The sequence below is a fragment of the Manacus candei genome, unplaced genomic scaffold (assembly GCF_025592945.1).
Source record: "Manacus candei isolate 608988 ecotype Guabito, Panama unplaced genomic scaffold, ASM2559294v1 h1tg000028l, whole genome shotgun sequence".
NCBI lineage: Eukaryota > Metazoa > Chordata > Aves > Passeriformes > Pipridae > Manacus > Manacus candei.
Window position 1 is genome coordinate 10175819 of NW_026138076.1, and position 17458 is coordinate 10193276.

Below are 17458 nucleotides of genomic sequence, written 5' to 3' on the forward strand. Positions count from 1 at the left end.
ATCTGTGAGTTTGAAACTTATGATTTTTGTAGGAAGAAAAGGGAAATATGTTTCTGTAACAGGTAGAAATGAGGGGAAGAGATACCCTAATCACATTTGGCTTAATCACACATGAATGCTGTGCTACCTTCTTGGCTTTTGGGGAAAGAGGAAGTAGAAGGAAAAGGGAGAAAGAGCAGCAGGACCAAATAACAAGACAGCTATAAAAATCCAGTTGTTGATGTATGACACTATGTTTTCTCTGTAGAATTAGATTGTCCAACAAAATATTTCTAGCTTGGGCTTTTGTGAGTATTAGCTAATACACCTTTTCAGTTTAACAAAATGGAATCAAACAGTTATGACTTCAACAACAGGAAGAATTCCTGGAACCCAGTCTCTTTCCTGTAAGGTAGCTTTAGCTTCTCCATATTTTAATAATTTATAATACTTTTTTTGAAATGAGATAAATTATTTCCTAGGTATCTTCCCCTCCTTCTCCCAGCCCCAGGCTTTAAGAAGTTCTGTCTTTTATATCTAAGCTACTGCTGTTTGATACCTGGCACTTGGCTTAGGATGAATCTGTGCTGCTTCTTTACTTTAGTTATTTATTTTATTTTACTTTAGCTATTTAGTGTTCCTGTTTAAGAGTTTTGGTTCTGTTCAGATTAAAAGCCATTGTATTATAAATGATAGTAAGAGAGGTAGAACAGACTGTACACTTTCATCATTGACTGTTAAAATTGAGCTATGACCTGTTTTTAGTGCTGCATCCATGAGTACCTCGACTAATTTAGAGGCACTTGTGTTCAATTATCCCATCCTGTAAGAGTCAGTCCAACATGCAAATGTATTTCTCTTGGGCAGGAAAAAAAACTTGTTTCATATCCTTGCCTGCAATTTTCTTTCACTCCTAGAATATTCCTTCTGGTAGCCTAAATTTTTCTCTGAGCTATCAGGTTATACTGCTCTGTATTTACTGGATTTTTAGTTCTTTGTTTTTCTGTTTTTCTTTGTCTAAGAAACAAAAATAGTCTTCCAAACTTTATGCAAACCCTATAGCTATTTTTTGTAATTTTCTTTTCTGAATTGTTTTTGATATGTGTTGTTCTTGTACAGAGTTCTCAAACTGGGATGTGTTTTTCACAGGGTAAAGCTTCCTAATCTGTATCTAGCACAGATTTTGTTACAGGATTTCAGTTCTTTATTCATCTCACTGGTGCACAGATAACCTCTAAACTACTTTAAGAAGTAATTAGTAACCAGGATGTTACAAAATGTAGTCAAGTTTAAAGTTGTAGAACAATGTGTCGCATAGATTCTGTGATTGTGTGAAATCTACAATTGCTGTGACAACTGTATCACTTTGTGACATGTCACTTTGACAGTTGTATCACTTGTGCATTTCAGTGGTTGGAGTACGTTGTTTTATGTGCATTTAGTGTGAATACGGTAATTGTAAGTTGTTACAATAGCAAAACTGACTTCTTCCCATGTTTAATACCTGCTCCTTTGGATACATTTGCTTAAAATAGATTCTTCTGTAAAGAAAGAAGTATTTCTACCAAGTGATCAGGAGAGATTCTGAAAGAAAACTGTATGCCCAGGAGTCTTGAGATTGGCTCAGTGAATGAATATGTCTTATATATACAATCCATATAAGTTTTCTGCTTGATTGACTTGCTTAACGCAGCTACTGTTTTCTGTATATGAAAGCCTATATTACTAATTTCTTTATATCCAAGCAGTGTTTTGTGGGGTTGGATTTATTTTCTTCTTTAGTTAAAGAGTTTATTATAGGTAGGCAGAAAATTTTCAGCAATACAACTCTTTGATAATTTAAAATAATTGCTTTTATACCATGAGGCATTTGCAATAGCCCTGTTGTGAGATTGCTGGAAGCATTTCTCATGTAGTAATAAAACTTCTCTAGGCTTCTAGCAGTAGTTTGATACGTTTTGTGAAAAGGAGGGAAAGCTGATGCAGCTCAGTATAGAAGCATTGGTAAGGAGAAGGAAAGACCTAGGCAATTTATCTCACTGGAAGAAGCAGCAGCTCTTCTCAGTCACAGACAAACACTGCCTCCAGAAAAGCCAGTTTAGGCATCAGAAAGTGGGAGGAATAATACCGGAGGGATAAATCACAGTAATTAAGGTAAAGGGGAAAAAAATTCAGGGCATGATGCTAACGTTAAATTACTGCTTACTACTAGCACTTACTACTCAGGGCTGCAGCGTTCCTTCATGGATGATTTTACATATGGATATTGCATTACATATTGCTCTTAGATTGCAAGTCTGGGAACAGATTGTGGGGTTTGCTTTCTTTCATTTGTTAGTAAACAAACACTAAAATAATTTTGCTTACTATTTTTACCTTTTTGGTTTGAGTACAGTAGATGTTTGCATATAGTTGCAGATGAATTTCTCAAAAAAACTCAAAAACCTGTGAGGCCTAGCAGTGATATTACTCCCTGCCAATATGGAAGTTGTAGGTGACAAAACAGAATTATTGCTCACCAGCAAATCAGTGTTACTAATTCACTAGAATTGCATCCTAACTGTGTAATTCAAAGCAAAATTCAGTGCTTGTTCATATAATGTGTCTCTGAGAAATTTTGCTTGAATTTATAAACAATGGCTATCTTAATTATAACTAAGATATTAGTTGTTTAGAAATGACACCTGAATTTCTTGCCTTTTTTCTGTAATACTTAGAGCTGTTGAGTAGCATAAAGTATAGTGTAGCCCTGAAGGATGAGTTAGGTTCATAATGGAAATGGTTTAGTGAATGGACATCACATACACACAATATGGTATAAAGTAAAATCTTTGTTCTCTAGTGGTAGTTAATGAAAGATTTATCGTGTCCATAGCCACAATTAAGGTAAAATCATGAAGGAACCTCTTTTGACTTTTGTGCTTTCTAGAACATGAAGAGGATTTGATGTATTTCAAACCTGTCCTAACCAGCTACTTCATAGAAATATCTTATATCTTTTCAGACCAGTGCTTTTCCTTATGTCACTTTTCAAGGACTGTGAGAGAATTTTTCTTTAGTAGTAGAAAAATAAGTAGAAGTTTCATTTATAAGCTGGCTTCAAAAGCTGATATTTTCTCATTAAAGCAATACCTAGAACAGCTCTCCATCAGAAAACTTTTTCTGTCAGAAGTTTTCTGGTTTTTAACCTCCATTTATGCTTTTACAGTGACTAAAGAGTGCATTACATTTAAATGAGTTTCAGAGAAATTAACCCATCAGTGCAGTGGGCTATTTATTAGCTTTATCTGTGCTTGGGCCTTTCTGTAAGCAGATTTTTTATAGAAAATGGATTTGTGATCTGTCATTACTGTGAAAAAATACAGGTTTCTCTTGTTTCACGAACTAACCTTGCAAGACTAAATGATGGAAACTCAGATATTATTTGGAAAAAAAAGTCTATTTTCTATAATAATGATTTCTGTAGTAAATCTGCTTCTGATTTATATCAGTCAGTGGTAAGTGAACTCAGCAGAGTTGAGGATGTCCTCAAGAGGAGGAAAATAAAACAAAACACATAAGCAAATCAAGAAGGAACAGAAAAACATATTAAATATGGGTTTTGAAGTACATTACAATTCTATAATTAGTAGACTATCTTATAAGTCTGCTGAATAAATGTGACATCCAGTAGTTAGACTATTTCTGAGTTCTGAAAAGTGGTATGGAGATATTCCAAAAAGCAGATTATTTAGATTATCTGTGGTAAGGATATGAACTTGGATATGAAGCTATGAACTTGGAAAATAATTAGGTTTGTCTTTTTTTTTCTGCTTCTTTGTTCCCCTCTTTCTCTTTGCTCTGTAGAACCTAAATAAACTCATCTTGCTAAATGAGATTATCTTTCTGAATTAAATCTCCATGGAGAATGGTATTCTTAGTGCAAATGGCTCATAAATAACCATTCTCTAATTAGAGTGAAATAACTCAGAGTTGCTGGAATGTTCCTTTCAAGATACACTTTGTATGAACTCTGTTTTGGGTTCACATGCATCCCACACATGTGGACTGCCTTTTTTATTTGGGTGTATCCATTGGGAATTCATCTGTATCCCAGGTGCCCTGATTGTGTAAGAGACAAACCATGCTCTTCCTTTTCTTTGCTTACAGCACAGACAGAAACCTAGTAATGCCTGCTTAACATCTTATTATTAGTCTAGATAATGTCTAGATAATTTTTCCATGTGCCAACTTGCTGTGCCTTAAACACGATCCAAGGTGTCAGATTTGCCCTTTTACAAAAACTGCCAAACTTAAATTCTGACACTCAGATGCCTCCCCTGCTTTTGTGCAGTTTATGTTTTTGACAGTAGTGTCATCTGCTGCTCCATCTGCAACAGAATATATGCTTCCTCTTGTTCAATTTCAAGCTCTTCTAGTGGAGTACATAATGAAATCATTATTGGAGTCTTGAAAATAGGGAATTTGTGAAGTTCAAGGTATGATGGCAAATTCCTGAAGTCATCCATCATTATGAAAATTAAATCTCTTGGCAGTTGTCGGGAAGAACAATGGACATAACACTATACAACGTTATTTAAATAATAATTATTAAGCACCAGCTGAGTGAGATTGAGGGAGCATAGGTGTTACTCTTCAGAATCTAGAAAAATTAAGTGAAAGCTCCGTTCATTTCAGTAAAATTGATGTCTAGGAACCAACTAACTGGTAGTCTAGATTTGCTTCCTTTGGTCATCATCATCATCGCCATGGCTGGGCTTCGCGAACAAAGACTTGGGAAGGGCTTTACCCACGTTTGTTACAAGCGAGTTGGTGGCTAAAAAGGCCGATACGAGACAGGCACGTCTGGTTGGTATTACTCTGCTCTCCATTGCTGGCAAAATCCTGGCTAAAATACTCTTGAACAGACTAATACCTGCTATAGCAGAAGGAATTCTACTTGAAAGCCAGTGTGGTTTCAGAGCCAACAGGAGTACCACAGGCATGGTATTTGTTCTCAGACAACTGCAAGAGAAGTGTAGGGAACAGAACAAAGGTCTCTATATAATCTTTGTTGACCTCACCAAGGCTTTCGATACTGCGAGCAGGAAAGGTCTATGGCAGATTTTGGAACATTTAGGTTGTGCCCCCAAGTTCCTTAAAATGATCATCTCACTCCATGAGGATCAGCACGGCCAAGTCAGATACGGCAGTGCACTTTCTGAGCCCTTTCCTTTGGTAGTGCAGTGGTGTATTTGGGTTGCTTCCCAAGCCAAAATTCTTCTTGTAGTATGGTTGAGGCACATACTGCTTTGATACCAGTACTCTTGCATTGGTGTCACTGTGTGTGTTTTCAGTGCTGATTCCAAGAGTTTCTGGCAGTGTGCAGACAGTGCAAGAGAGAAAAAGTCTTGACTGTGCTGTGTACATCACTCCCAAGTGGAAGCCCTGTAAATCAGTGGAGCGAGCCAAGCGGGGACTTCTTGCTGTAGAATAGTGTCATCTATCATACACAAGGACTAAAGCTAGGTAAAATGAGTTTTCTAGGATATGGTTTAGATAGTTAAGATACCAGTGATGGGGAAGTACAAATGTGTGAGAACTCTAAAACCAAATGAATTGTCAGAGTGAAGACTGAGACAGTGAAAACAATTATTGGTTTAACAATTGTTTTATAATACCTATGTTCTCCATTTAATTACTTAAAGCAGAATAATAATTCAAGGTATAGCAATGCTGGAATGCCATGCAAGACCACTGGGGAGGTTTAGGAAAGCAGGTGTTGATTATTTCAGAATTTAGAGTGTAATAATCTAACTCCTAGGATGGGGTATGAGAAGACCAGAGAATTTCTTAAATTTGTGTTATCATTGGAGCAGCTGCTGTATAGTCTACATGTTCTATTTTGTGGCTGTGTTCTCAGACTCTTGTACCACTGGACTGTTTAGTTCTTTTTTTTTTTTTTACTCCGAAGTATTGTGCTTAATAAACTTGCTTTAAAATCCAGGCGGAAGCTCTAAACCCAGATATTGAAAAGCTCAGAGGACAGGCATTTGGATCATCCTCAGTATGCAGTCTGCCAAGGAACTTCATATTATCTCTGGGAGATCTAATTGTTTCTTCATGCCCTAGTGTCTACTGCATCTTTTTTAGCTGCATTGGAATCTAGGTATTTGAGTAATTGGAGTCAGAGCTATTGGTCTGGCAGAACTTTGAGCCTGTAATTCCAACTTCCAGCTGTAGTCCCTGCTATTTGTATTCATGTGGTTAGTAGTACATTAGATGCAGAAAAGACAAGAACATGTCTTCTAAAACTAGAAAAAAAATTCTATGTTTTTTTTCTGAATCTTTCTTTTATCTGTAATATATCATACTATTAATAAATATTGTCAATTTTCTCTGCTATTGTTTCCTTTATGGGTGAGGCACAGATATACCTTTGTTTTTCTCAACTACTAGTATTGTAATTTTGTACCTCATTTTCTAATGGAGTTGATGTAAGTGAATCCTACTTTTTAATCTCTTTTAGAAATTAGCAATGAACTGTGGATCAGGTAGAATCATAGAATGTTAAGGGGTTGGAATGGACCTTGGAGATCATCTAGTCCCATCCCCCCTGCCTTGTGCAGGGACATCTCCCATTAGACCACATTGCTCAAGGCCTTATCCAACCTAGCTTTTATAACTCTTGTGCAGATAGGTTTTTTTCTATCTGCATAAGACTTATACATTTTCTGTAAAGCTTAGTTTCTAGGTTTCATTTGTTTTAGGGCTGCAAATAGGAAAGTTCTATAATATAGATTATTCCTCTCTTCAAAATAATGATTCCCATTGTCACAGATATCAGGTTTTAGTTTTTCTAGATGACATTCAGATCCTCGTTATATTTTCTGGTCTGGTACCTGGAGGACTTCTTTAGTGTCAGTATATTCCCATGTAGTTGATTTACTGAAGATTTTCAGATATGGATTATGCTTTGAATTTTACTGTTTGTATCCACTAAAATGCCATCATGTCTTTACCCTTAGTGTAGCATTTTTAATCTTCTTTGAAAAGTTAAAAGTCAAAAAAATAATGAAACTCACAGAGTCAAAAAAACAGGCGAAACTGATCTCTCTGAGAGATCAAAAGTAAAAGTGTTGTTCAAAAGAAATTGTCAAATGCAAGTTGGCAGAAACTGGGGGGGAAAGAATGTGTATATGTGTCGCTTTTCTTGTCATCTTTCTCTAAAAATTCATTACTAATTACTTCTAAAGTAAGTGTTCTTAATTTATATTGTGTTCTGTTGTTGCCTGATTAGATTGTGAGAGAGACTGAGGTGGGTCTCGTGCTGCTCTACTGCTGGTTTCTTTAAAGGAGGTGAACGTGGTGCTTAATCATGGAAATGTTTTAGAGGTGTGTGAGGGAGAGAGACTTAGTGTTTTGAAAAAAACTGAGGAAAAGGAGTATGAATGGCTGGTCTAAGATTCTTTTTGAAGGTTTAGTCTGGGAGTCAGTGTTTACTAGTTTCATATACTTTCTATAAGATTGTGTATTCCAGGATAAGAGAGGTAGCATCTCATTTTGTTCAATATGTGTTGCAGTATCAATACTACACATGGAAGGATTTGCTTATGTTTATTTGTGCCTTCTATCTTACCTTTGCTTGATCTTCCATGGAATTCTTCATTGTGGTTTCATGCAATTTAGAAATCGTTTCTAATTAATAGTTTATAGCTATCTTACATTAGATTTTTGTGGAAGTTCTGTATAATTTATTACTTTATTATTGAAGTTTTGGGATTTCTTTCTTTTTTTCTTTTTTTTTTCTTTTTTTTTTTTTTTTTGTAACAGAAGAGTAGATTATTATCTTGTATGGGGTGGAAGGAGAGTGTTAGAGAGTCAGCCTTTCTCCTGCAGGAGTCTTTATTGCTACATTGTTTAGTCCTATACACTCACATACTTCAGCAAACGCATCCCATTTAATGTTTTTCAGAAACAGTCTTTTATGTTTTCTACAGGAGAAGGAACTTTGACATATGGAATGAGAGCAGTCCTTAAGGCTTTCTTCTCTCTCTTTTCTTTTTCTTTTTTTTTTCCCCTTTTCTTATTCTGCTTGCTGATCTGGCTTGTCCTGTGTTGCAGGCGAATATCTGGCACAATAGATGTGATTGGACAGAGCATCACTATCAGCAGGGTGGAAGGACGACGGCGTGCTAATGAAAACAGCAACATACAGGTTTTATACTCTACATTTGCACTCTACCTTTGACTAAAAGACAGTTTTGCTTTCCCCATAGCTTCTGATTAAAACATGTCAGTGTGCATGAATGAGTAACACATAAGTAGCTTTAAGTTCAGGAATAAAGTTGTGGCAGTTACTGAAATATATTAAGATGAAACATTTGATAAATTTCAAAAGATAAATATTTTGGTATGCCTCTTACTGAAAGGAAATGAGCGATACTGCAGATTTACAGTCCAGGAGACAGCATTGGTTCTGCTAGATCTGCATGGGATTAGGTTTTGTTTACTGAGTGACAAAGATAAATATTTAAACTGCTCATTTGTCCCCTATTCGTGCCAGACACTAATGCTGAAAGTGAAAGCCCCCTCATATGTAGTATAAGAAATGCAGTCTTTTAAAAATAAGTTGAGAAGGAATAAATAGTTGATAGTAGATTGTTTTTAAATATATTGTACTATTTTACCACATAAATTGCAAGATGAGTGTTTATGATCTTAGTCTTTAGACTTGTATTATATTAAGAAAGCAAGTAAATTTATTAAGAGGAAATACACTTCTTCTCTCCTGAAGAATCAGAGAGAAGAATCAAGGTTGCTTGGTGTCCTAGTTGCATTTTCATGCAACTTAACTTAGGTTAAGGTAAAACAGTGGAAATAATAATGGATTGTAGTGCTTATATTAAAAACGCTGCCATGTGTTTTTCATCTGATCTCACAATGTTTAAGTAATTTATAGTCTTGGTTTTTTTCATGCTTTTCATATTGATTTTTAAAATATTTTCCCTTATATAAATTTAAGATGGTGTTTTGGGCCATATTCAGATGGCTTATATTCCCTCTGAAGTCTCACGTTTGTTGTCCCCTGTTGACTGCTCTTAGACCTTTAAAGGTACTTGGCAACTGTGGGACATTGAGCATAGGTATGCAGGTAGAACTTAAACCATCTGAATATGGCTCTTAATGTGTGAAGTGATACCTTCCTGTTGTAGTAACGGGAAAGAGAGGAAACCTATTTTCTGCCGTTTTCACATAGCAATTGTAACTAGAGTTTGATATTTTACAGGTTCTTTCAGAACGCTCTAATCCTGAAGTAGACAATTTTACCAAGCCACCTCCATTTTTCCCTCCAGGAGCTCCACCTACCCACCTTCCACCACCTCCTTTCCTCCCACCCCCTCCAACTGTCAGTACTGCTCCACCTCTGATTCCCCCACCAGGTAAATGTCCTGCACTACATAGGATGTGGATAATGGGAGATTCATTAACGTCAAATGTTTGAGGTGCATCGTGCAGAATTTCAGAATTTTGTGTTCTGCTCTTTTCTTAAATGTATCTCTAAGGCAGAAACAGAAACTTTTATCTTCATTTTCTCCACATAATCCCAAATAGTAAATAATTACCAAGAGACTGTTCATTCTTGTGTTCTTGAAAATGTTTGAAGTGAGAAGCTGTTTTTGTAATTCAGTAAGTGCTAACGGAATTGAGAAGTACATGTTAACAAATCATTCTACAAAACTAAAAGTATAGCATACCATGAATTTGTGTCACAAGTTGGATTCTCTGATGTCTAAGGTCATAGCAGCAAGAGAAGCTCTAATTCCCCTTTTCCCTCACAGCATGTATGAATTCCCAGAAGTTTGGTAAGTATCAGATTTGTGCTGTAGCCTTTCTTTCAGTCTGAGGTCTTATTAGCTCCTGATGTTTTTTTCCAGTGTTCTGTGTCTGTGAATCTTAGAGGAATCAAAGCTTTTTGAGAACTCTTCCCATTTTTAAATCTGTTTTTAAATTTACTGGTATTTCCTGAACGTTTGTTGGAACTTGATATTTATGGAAATTTACTGGGAGAAGTATCATGGGCATTTGCACAAATAGTGCAGTTACCTGAGTGTTGGTAATTTTTAGGCAGTAAGTTCAAAAGGATTTAGCAAGGAACTTAGAAGATTGGTCAGTGAGAAATTAAAATAGATGGAGAAACTTTGTGGAGTATTTAAGTAGGAAAGTGAAGCATTTGTCTGTTCCTTGCATTCTTTTGCTTACTTGTTCTGAAAATCATGCTTAGCATTTTCTTTGCTATTCTTCTTGCACAGCGAATCTTCTAAAAGTTTCTCTGTTAATACCCTTATGTATAAGCAAAGAAATAACATTATTATTTGAGAGTTGTGTGTACCTTCCTAGGGTTTAAGTCCTCATAGAAGAAGTTGCTTTCTTCAATTGCTCCTACTAATTTTAAAACTTTAAAAACTTTTAAAAACTTTGCTCTGGCAATTTTGTGATGTTTTCTTACTGCAGGGAGGGGACAGAAAGGAGAAGAATGTGACATTAATGCTCACTGTGGTTTTAAGCTGCATTAAAACCTTTCTGATAATGTAATGCATGACAAGCTTTTAGAAAGTAATTATTTGAATTGTAATTGTGGTTCAGAAAAGGTGATCTAAGTTGTATATTATTAAAAAAAAATGAGAACCCTCACAGACACCCCAGACACATTTGGTGCAGGAATGTCACATGCGGGTACTGGACTGTTCTTACGAAATCTCTCACCTGTTGAATTTTTAAAGGTGAAAGAAAGCCACATGTGTTACAGATCTAGCAAGCAGGTTTGGCTTTAGTCCTATGGTTTACAGACAGGTTTATGACATACACTTACTCAGAAGGTCTTCTTGAACATCCTTCCGTCATTTGAGTAGATTAGAAAATAACGATTAAGAACTGTGGATTTGGTTTCTTCAGGCCTGTGTTTTAATTGTGCAGTTGCCAGCTCTTTATCTTCAAAGCTGTTCCTAAAATAGATTCTGCCATCCCTCCTAGGTTCAATGGAGGAGGAGGAAAAAAACTGTGCTTAACCAATATTAAACCAGGACTACTTGCCAGAAAATTTAAGTATTCCAAATATAAAACATCCTCCGAAAGTGCCTTTGAAAAAGGATCTTGCTTTGAAGTTAGATCTCTTGTCCTGTATTCATTCACTCTTGTGATTCAAATCTTTTTTGAGGAACAAGTCCTGGAACGATTCAAAGGGCCAAATGCAGAAAATTTTCAAATAGTCCTAGGAGATGACTGGCTGTGGCAAAAAAGTGTTGGTTTTTGTTTGCTTGGTTTATTGCTATGTTGGGGTAATTTACATCTAAAGAAGAACGTGGATGCTCCTGTTCCCCAGGCTTTGAAAGTTGGTTTACATGCTTTGGTTTAAGCATGTAGTTAAAATGTGCCATGTATTGGTGATATTAAAAAAAAAGTTCCTCTTAAGTATTGAACTTCTGTTGTATAATTACCAGGGTTTTGCAATATGTACCACGATTTGGCAAATGACTGTACATCCTCTCAGCCTCAGCAACCTGAGTGTGTACATTTTATTTTGTGATAGAGGGAATTTGACGTAATTTAGCCTGTGGCAAAAGAAGTTTTTACACCAAGTTGAGTTATATTACGTTTCTGTGGGCTGTTACACAGTTCAGCTAATTTGCAGTATGTTGTTATACTCTGGCAGCATTGATCATGTTTGATTCCTTACTCCACAAGCAGAGTACATGTGGCATTGCTTTTCTTTAGTAAAACCCACTTGTAAATATTTTCTGTAAATATTTGCCAGCCTTGAATTAGTAGGATGGTATACAATGTCCTGAAAGCAGTTTTGAGCACATAAGGTAAAATGCTGCACTAATGCCATTTGGATTGCTTTTGAGACACGAGTCTGAGTATTTGGGTTTAGGCTTGATGTGTCTTTGTGGCAGCGCAACATGTTGTAGGGATGTGACAAGGTCTATACTAAGCCACCTTCTTGCATTGGTAAGCAAGTTTAGTCCCTTCATTGCAAGAGATTACACAATATTTCAGAGTCTTTTTTCTCAGAAGAAGTAATTGGCTGATGACACTACAAGTATATTTTCATACATTGCTTTAGTAGAAGGCAAAGGAGTGAAGAGTTACGAAATTCTCAATTTTCCATTAACTATTTTCTTGTTTTGTGTCACATGTGTATGTTAGTGAAGAAAGCGAGGAAAAACGTTTGTTTAGATCTTTCACTACTACTTGCTAACTTGGAATGTAGAATGTTTTTTCCATTGTTATACCTTCAAGTAAATTAGCTTCTGTTTAAAAATTATATAAGCATTAATCATGAATTTTTAAATGTTCTTAAAGGTTTGGAGGAAAAAATGGATATTTTATCCATTTTTTTTTTGTATAATACACCACAAAAAACAGTTCATTAAAATTATGTGGACATTTGATCTCTGGATATTAGTTGTATTCAGTTTGTCCTAGTTTTGTTTGAATGGCTCTCAAATTAAAATTTTCATTTGGCTTTTAGTCTTGTGATGATATTTTTACTTTCATTTCTGCACAAGATAAAATTCTGAGGAATATATTAATTGTTTAATCAGATTTTTTTCCTTTTTGTAAAGAGTATTAGCTGATGGTTTTCCAGGCAGTTCTCTGGATAGTGCTGAAAGCCATGTTCAGTGCTAACAATATATTGGTTTTAGTGCAGCAATTAAAATCTTTTCAAGCATAGAGCTAAAAAATCAATTTGAGAGAAGTGATATTTTTCTAGCTTACATTCTTAGCGTAAGAAGCTGTTAAGAAGTATTTTTTATATATTTTTATGTATATAATTTTTATATTGTAGGCTCGTGAAGAATCTATTCATGTGAACAATTTAATGAAAAAGATTAATGGAAAACACTTGGCCTATGCAACAGTTTGAGTTCTCAGTCTTCTTTTTCTTTCAGAAATTTTCAGCAGGATTGTTTAGTGTTTTAAATGTCACACTGTCAAATATTTTATGGTGTGATTTCGAGTGTTCTTTACAATGATAATGCACACTGGAAACCTTGTGTCCTGGTGAAGAGAAAATGGCTCATGCAGTTTAGAAATTTGGCTGTTGGACCTCACTGCCTCCAGATTTACATTTTGGCTGAGAGATTAGATTTTAAATCTTCAGGATTGGCCTGAAACCTCAATTGTATTTCACAGTTTGTTTAATCCTGTAGGATTAATGCTGGTAGGAATTCATGTTGGTGTAATCACCAGCAATTAGTGAACTTTGATATTGATTACTCTTCCTCAGCTTGCATATTCCTTCATTCTGTCCTTTTGCCAAGGCAATCTAGGGGCAGTTGGCTTTTCCTGATGTAGATTTAGTAAAATGATGGTGCCATACCATAGTCTTTTAGTTCTAATATTGAACTAATAATAAAAATTTCATCATGCAGTGACCAGTACTAATGTCTGGATGTTTATACAGCTATGGCAAAACGGATGAAAGCACTTGCAAAAGTTTTCTGTTCTTTCCCTCCCCAAAGTTTTGCAGTGAAAAGTGAGATTGAAAATACATATTTTTTAATGGAAGCAGAGTCATTCATAACTAAAAGTGCTTTATGCTTGGTGAAGTAGTCTATTTTCTGACAATATTGTTTGAGCCCAGTTTATTTTTTTCATGTAGTACAATTCTGTGTGTTTGGTTGAGGTAAAGCTAGTTCTTTGCAAAGCATTAGAAGGTAATGTCCTATAAAGTATACAGATTATTTTTATCTTGTATCATTCCTTTCATAGTCAATAAGATAGGTTTACATGTTCAGGCAGTATATTTTGTTAGGTAAGCTAATTTAGTTGGGAAAAATTTGCTCAAGTTTTAGTTAGATTCGTAACAACTAAGGTCGATCTGAACACCAGATTAGAGTAATTCTTGCACATGTTTCTGTTAAAGGATGCTTCTTTTTCAGATATTTACAAGAAAATAGAGAACCAAACAATCTTTTTCCCTCCAAGTAGCAATTCAATGATTAGTTGCAGTGTCATAGCATTGGCTCAAACATCCGTAATACTTACTGCTGCTAGAATACTTTGTTCATGTGGACCTACTGTTTCCTCTGCCAAGCTATTAAAGGTCATAAACCAATTGCATTTCCTTCCATCTAGCCATGGAATATAAAATAAAGCAAATGTAGTCTGTGGGATGTTACTTTTCTTCTGTATAGTAAACATTTTATGAATTTAATGCTAATCTTGAGATCCTGAGTCATTCTTCATTATTTTTGCCTCTTAATAAATAAGATCTTAAAGAATAGGAATTTAAATTAAAAGCTGGATTTCACAAAGCTTGCATAAAATCTTAACAATTGGTGTTAGTGTGAGATCTTCATCTGAGGATGCAGAAAATATGTTATCATTCTTCTTGATCATATATGTAGTAATAGCTCAATCTGGTTTTAGATCTACAGGTAATAAGCATAAACTATTACTGTATCTGATATATCATTTGTTGTCTTTTTAGGTATACCAATAACAGTGCCACCACCAGGTAAATTTGCTTAGATTTTTTTTCCACATTTGGTTAAGAGACGAAAACTGGTGGGCAGCTTATCAACTTCCTTTTAATTATACAAATAAACAGTCATAAATACTAAACTGTGTGTATATATGTAGGCTCAGTTATTTTGATGCCAGGTGGAAGAGAAAACGTGTGAAAATGCTGTTGACTGGTGGACCTAATAAGCCAGGTTGTCAGATGTATATTCCTTCTTTTCTTTAAAATCTTTTTTTCTCAGCTATGCATTAAGTAATTTTGATTGCTGTACATTAAGTATTGTTAGATAGTCAGGAATTTTTCTATGCTTCTAAATTAGCATATTTCTAATAATGATAAAATATTTTATTTGAAGCGCTCATAATGCATGCTTAATGTTTTACCTTTGTAAAGCTGGAAAGTCGTTCTTAGTCTTACAAAATAAAACCCATTTACACAGAAACAATTTTTGCATTGTTCTCTCTGGGATTCGTTTGTTATTGTAAGCTTAGCTGAGTTCTTCTATGTGTTTATGGGTAGTAGTTTTTTCTTCCCCCCTCCCCTTACCTTATTTATTGTTACAGGTTTTCCACCACCACCTGGCGGTCCTCCACCGTCCCTCATACCCACAATAGAAAGGTGATTATCTGTTTGAAATCTTATAAAGCAATATATCAGTATTCTGTAACTAAAATAAATGAGTAAGCACTCTTACACTGGCCAGTGCTTTATGGATTTTTATCTGGGATAGGGGAGACAGTTTCAGATTTTTACAGTAATTTTACAGAAATGTTACTAGTCTCACCTGTCAACCTATTCTTTGAGTAGGTTATTTGACCACTTACTAGTTTAGTTATGGCACTGTATCAGTATAACTTATAGTTTTGACAGTATATCAGTGCCAAGACGTAAGAACAAAATCAAGGTAAATAATTGTTAAAGTATTCTTTAGTAAGCTGAAGGCCTATTTAAATGAACTCTATAATTTTCCGCTCCCATATCCTTTTCTATAGATGCAAGCAAACAATTTGGCCACAGATTCAAGCCCTCAAAAATTACAGGACATTCCAGAGTTCCACAGAATACAAATTTTATTTCTGTTCTGTTTGTTGTAAGTGTTCAGCTGTGATAGGCCTAATTGTACTTTTTCAATACCTCTTTTTTATATACATGTATGTGTACATGCATACATGTATTTATATATATAGATACAAATTTCTAAAAAAGAAGAAAAAAGTCAGCTAGGACAGTCCTTGAAAAGTATTTGTCTTTAGCTAAAGGCCAAAACCAGGTCATATACAAAGCTCATTTAAGAAGATGGTACAAGCCTCTTGTCAGTCCTCTGGATCTCACCAAAGGAAGATATATGCAACTGTTCCTTTGAAATTGAAAATTCTATTAACATATATGCTAGAGGATGATGATGTAAATCTCTGAGAAAATTCTCATCTGATTTAATTGAAGAAAAAACCATAACTGGAGGCATTTTATGTGCATGAAAGTAAATTTATTATTTCATACTGACAGTTGCTGTGAGTGCTGCTTCTCATTGTTAAGCAGTGGTCATTGCCTTTACTTGTGGTGAATATTTATGTAGTTTTGAAACATGATGTGAAAAAATCAAGTTTATTATGGAACCTGGGAACTATTTCTCATACTTTTAAATGTTAAGATGTTGCATGGGCCTTTCATTACCATTGGTGGTTTTTTTCCTTTTTGAATTAAGCTAACCCAAAACATACTTGTCAGTATTGAAGTGCTTTCAAGAACAGAATTAACACTTAGGTTAAATATGCAAAAATAATTCATGCAAGTTATGTAGGAAGTGCTGAAAGTCATGAAAGAATTATGTATGTATGAATTATGTCCTTTGTGAGTATTATCTTTTTTAACCCTTCTGTTTTTTACCTACTTGAGTTGACTGCCACTGGAAGAAGTTGTCCTAGAAAATGTGTAGCTAATTTAATAGCTTATTTATAGAACTACACATTTTAAGTCCACCTGTTCTTTTTAACAGCTTCGTTCAGGAATTATGCACTTTCAAGCAAATGTAGATTAAGTTCAGTATCTGTGCAGAAATGTATTATGATATGAGAAACATTTGAAATAGGAAATTCATTGAAAATATAAAGAGAGTAACTGATGATACAGATATTTTTCTTTAAAATTCCATAATTTTTTGTTTTCACCTCCTGTAGTAAAACATGAAATATACATATTTGTGTTGATAGACAGCTTCCTTATTTAGTAATGCTCAAAATGGAGAACTTAAATCCATTTGTAACAAATGCTGGGTTTTCATCTCTGGTGGCAAGAATATCGAAAGTATGTATTTATTGATGGAGGTAGCTCTGATGGTAAAACTGGGGTTTTATATGTATTTTCTTTTCAACAGTGGACATTCTTCTGGCTATGATGGTCGTTCTGTTCGCGCATTTTCATATGGCAGTGGTAAGTAAGGTTGCTGGATTTGAAAATTTTGACTAGTGCTATATCAAATCGTTTGATATACTTATGAGGATTTTAGCTAGAAGACTAAACAGGTCCCGTCAGTAGTTCATTATGAAAGCTCATTGCTGACCATTGTAAATAGATACATGCTTTTGCAAATATAACCCCTGTTGAATACTATTGTTTTGCTTACTTGTATACTGTATATCTTTTCCTGCTGCTTTTGCAGAACTGTGATTTTGAAAAATTATATTCCATAATACTGACTACAAATCAGGGAGAATTTTTCAAGAACTGGTGGGATTTTGAAGCAGAAAAACAAGTACTGTTGAGATATCATCAGAATTTGAACCAGCAGGACCAGTCCTTGAAAAATCCTAAGTGATGTACCTCTCCTTTGAGAAACTGTTTGTCTAAGACACTGTAGTCTTCAACTATCCTCTTGCAAAGTCAGTCTTTTTTTTTTTTTTAATTACTGTTATGGAAAAAAAATCTGATCCTGAAAACCTTCATTTTCCATTCTTCCAGTTAGAGTGA

The 17458-nt window shown here is 35.0% G+C and overlaps 1 protein-coding gene across 4 annotated transcripts in view; it reads left to right on the forward strand.

Moving 5' to 3' along the window:
* Positions 1 to 17458, forward strand: part of FIP1L1 (factor interacting with PAPOLA and CPSF1) — a 40667-nt gene that overhangs the window by 12938 nt on the left and 10271 nt on the right. For all 4 annotated transcript variants that reach the window (XM_051790384.1, XM_051790385.1, XM_051790386.1 and 1 more), the window contains 5 exons: positions 8083 to 8176; positions 9248 to 9401; positions 14459 to 14485; positions 15055 to 15109; positions 16866 to 16921. In XM_051790384.1, coding sequence (XP_051646344.1) covers positions 8083 to 8176; positions 9248 to 9401; positions 14459 to 14485; positions 15055 to 15109; positions 16866 to 16921 — 386 coding nt within the window. The remainder of the gene's footprint in view (positions 1 to 8082; positions 8177 to 9247; positions 9402 to 14458; positions 14486 to 15054; positions 15110 to 16865; positions 16922 to 17458) is intronic.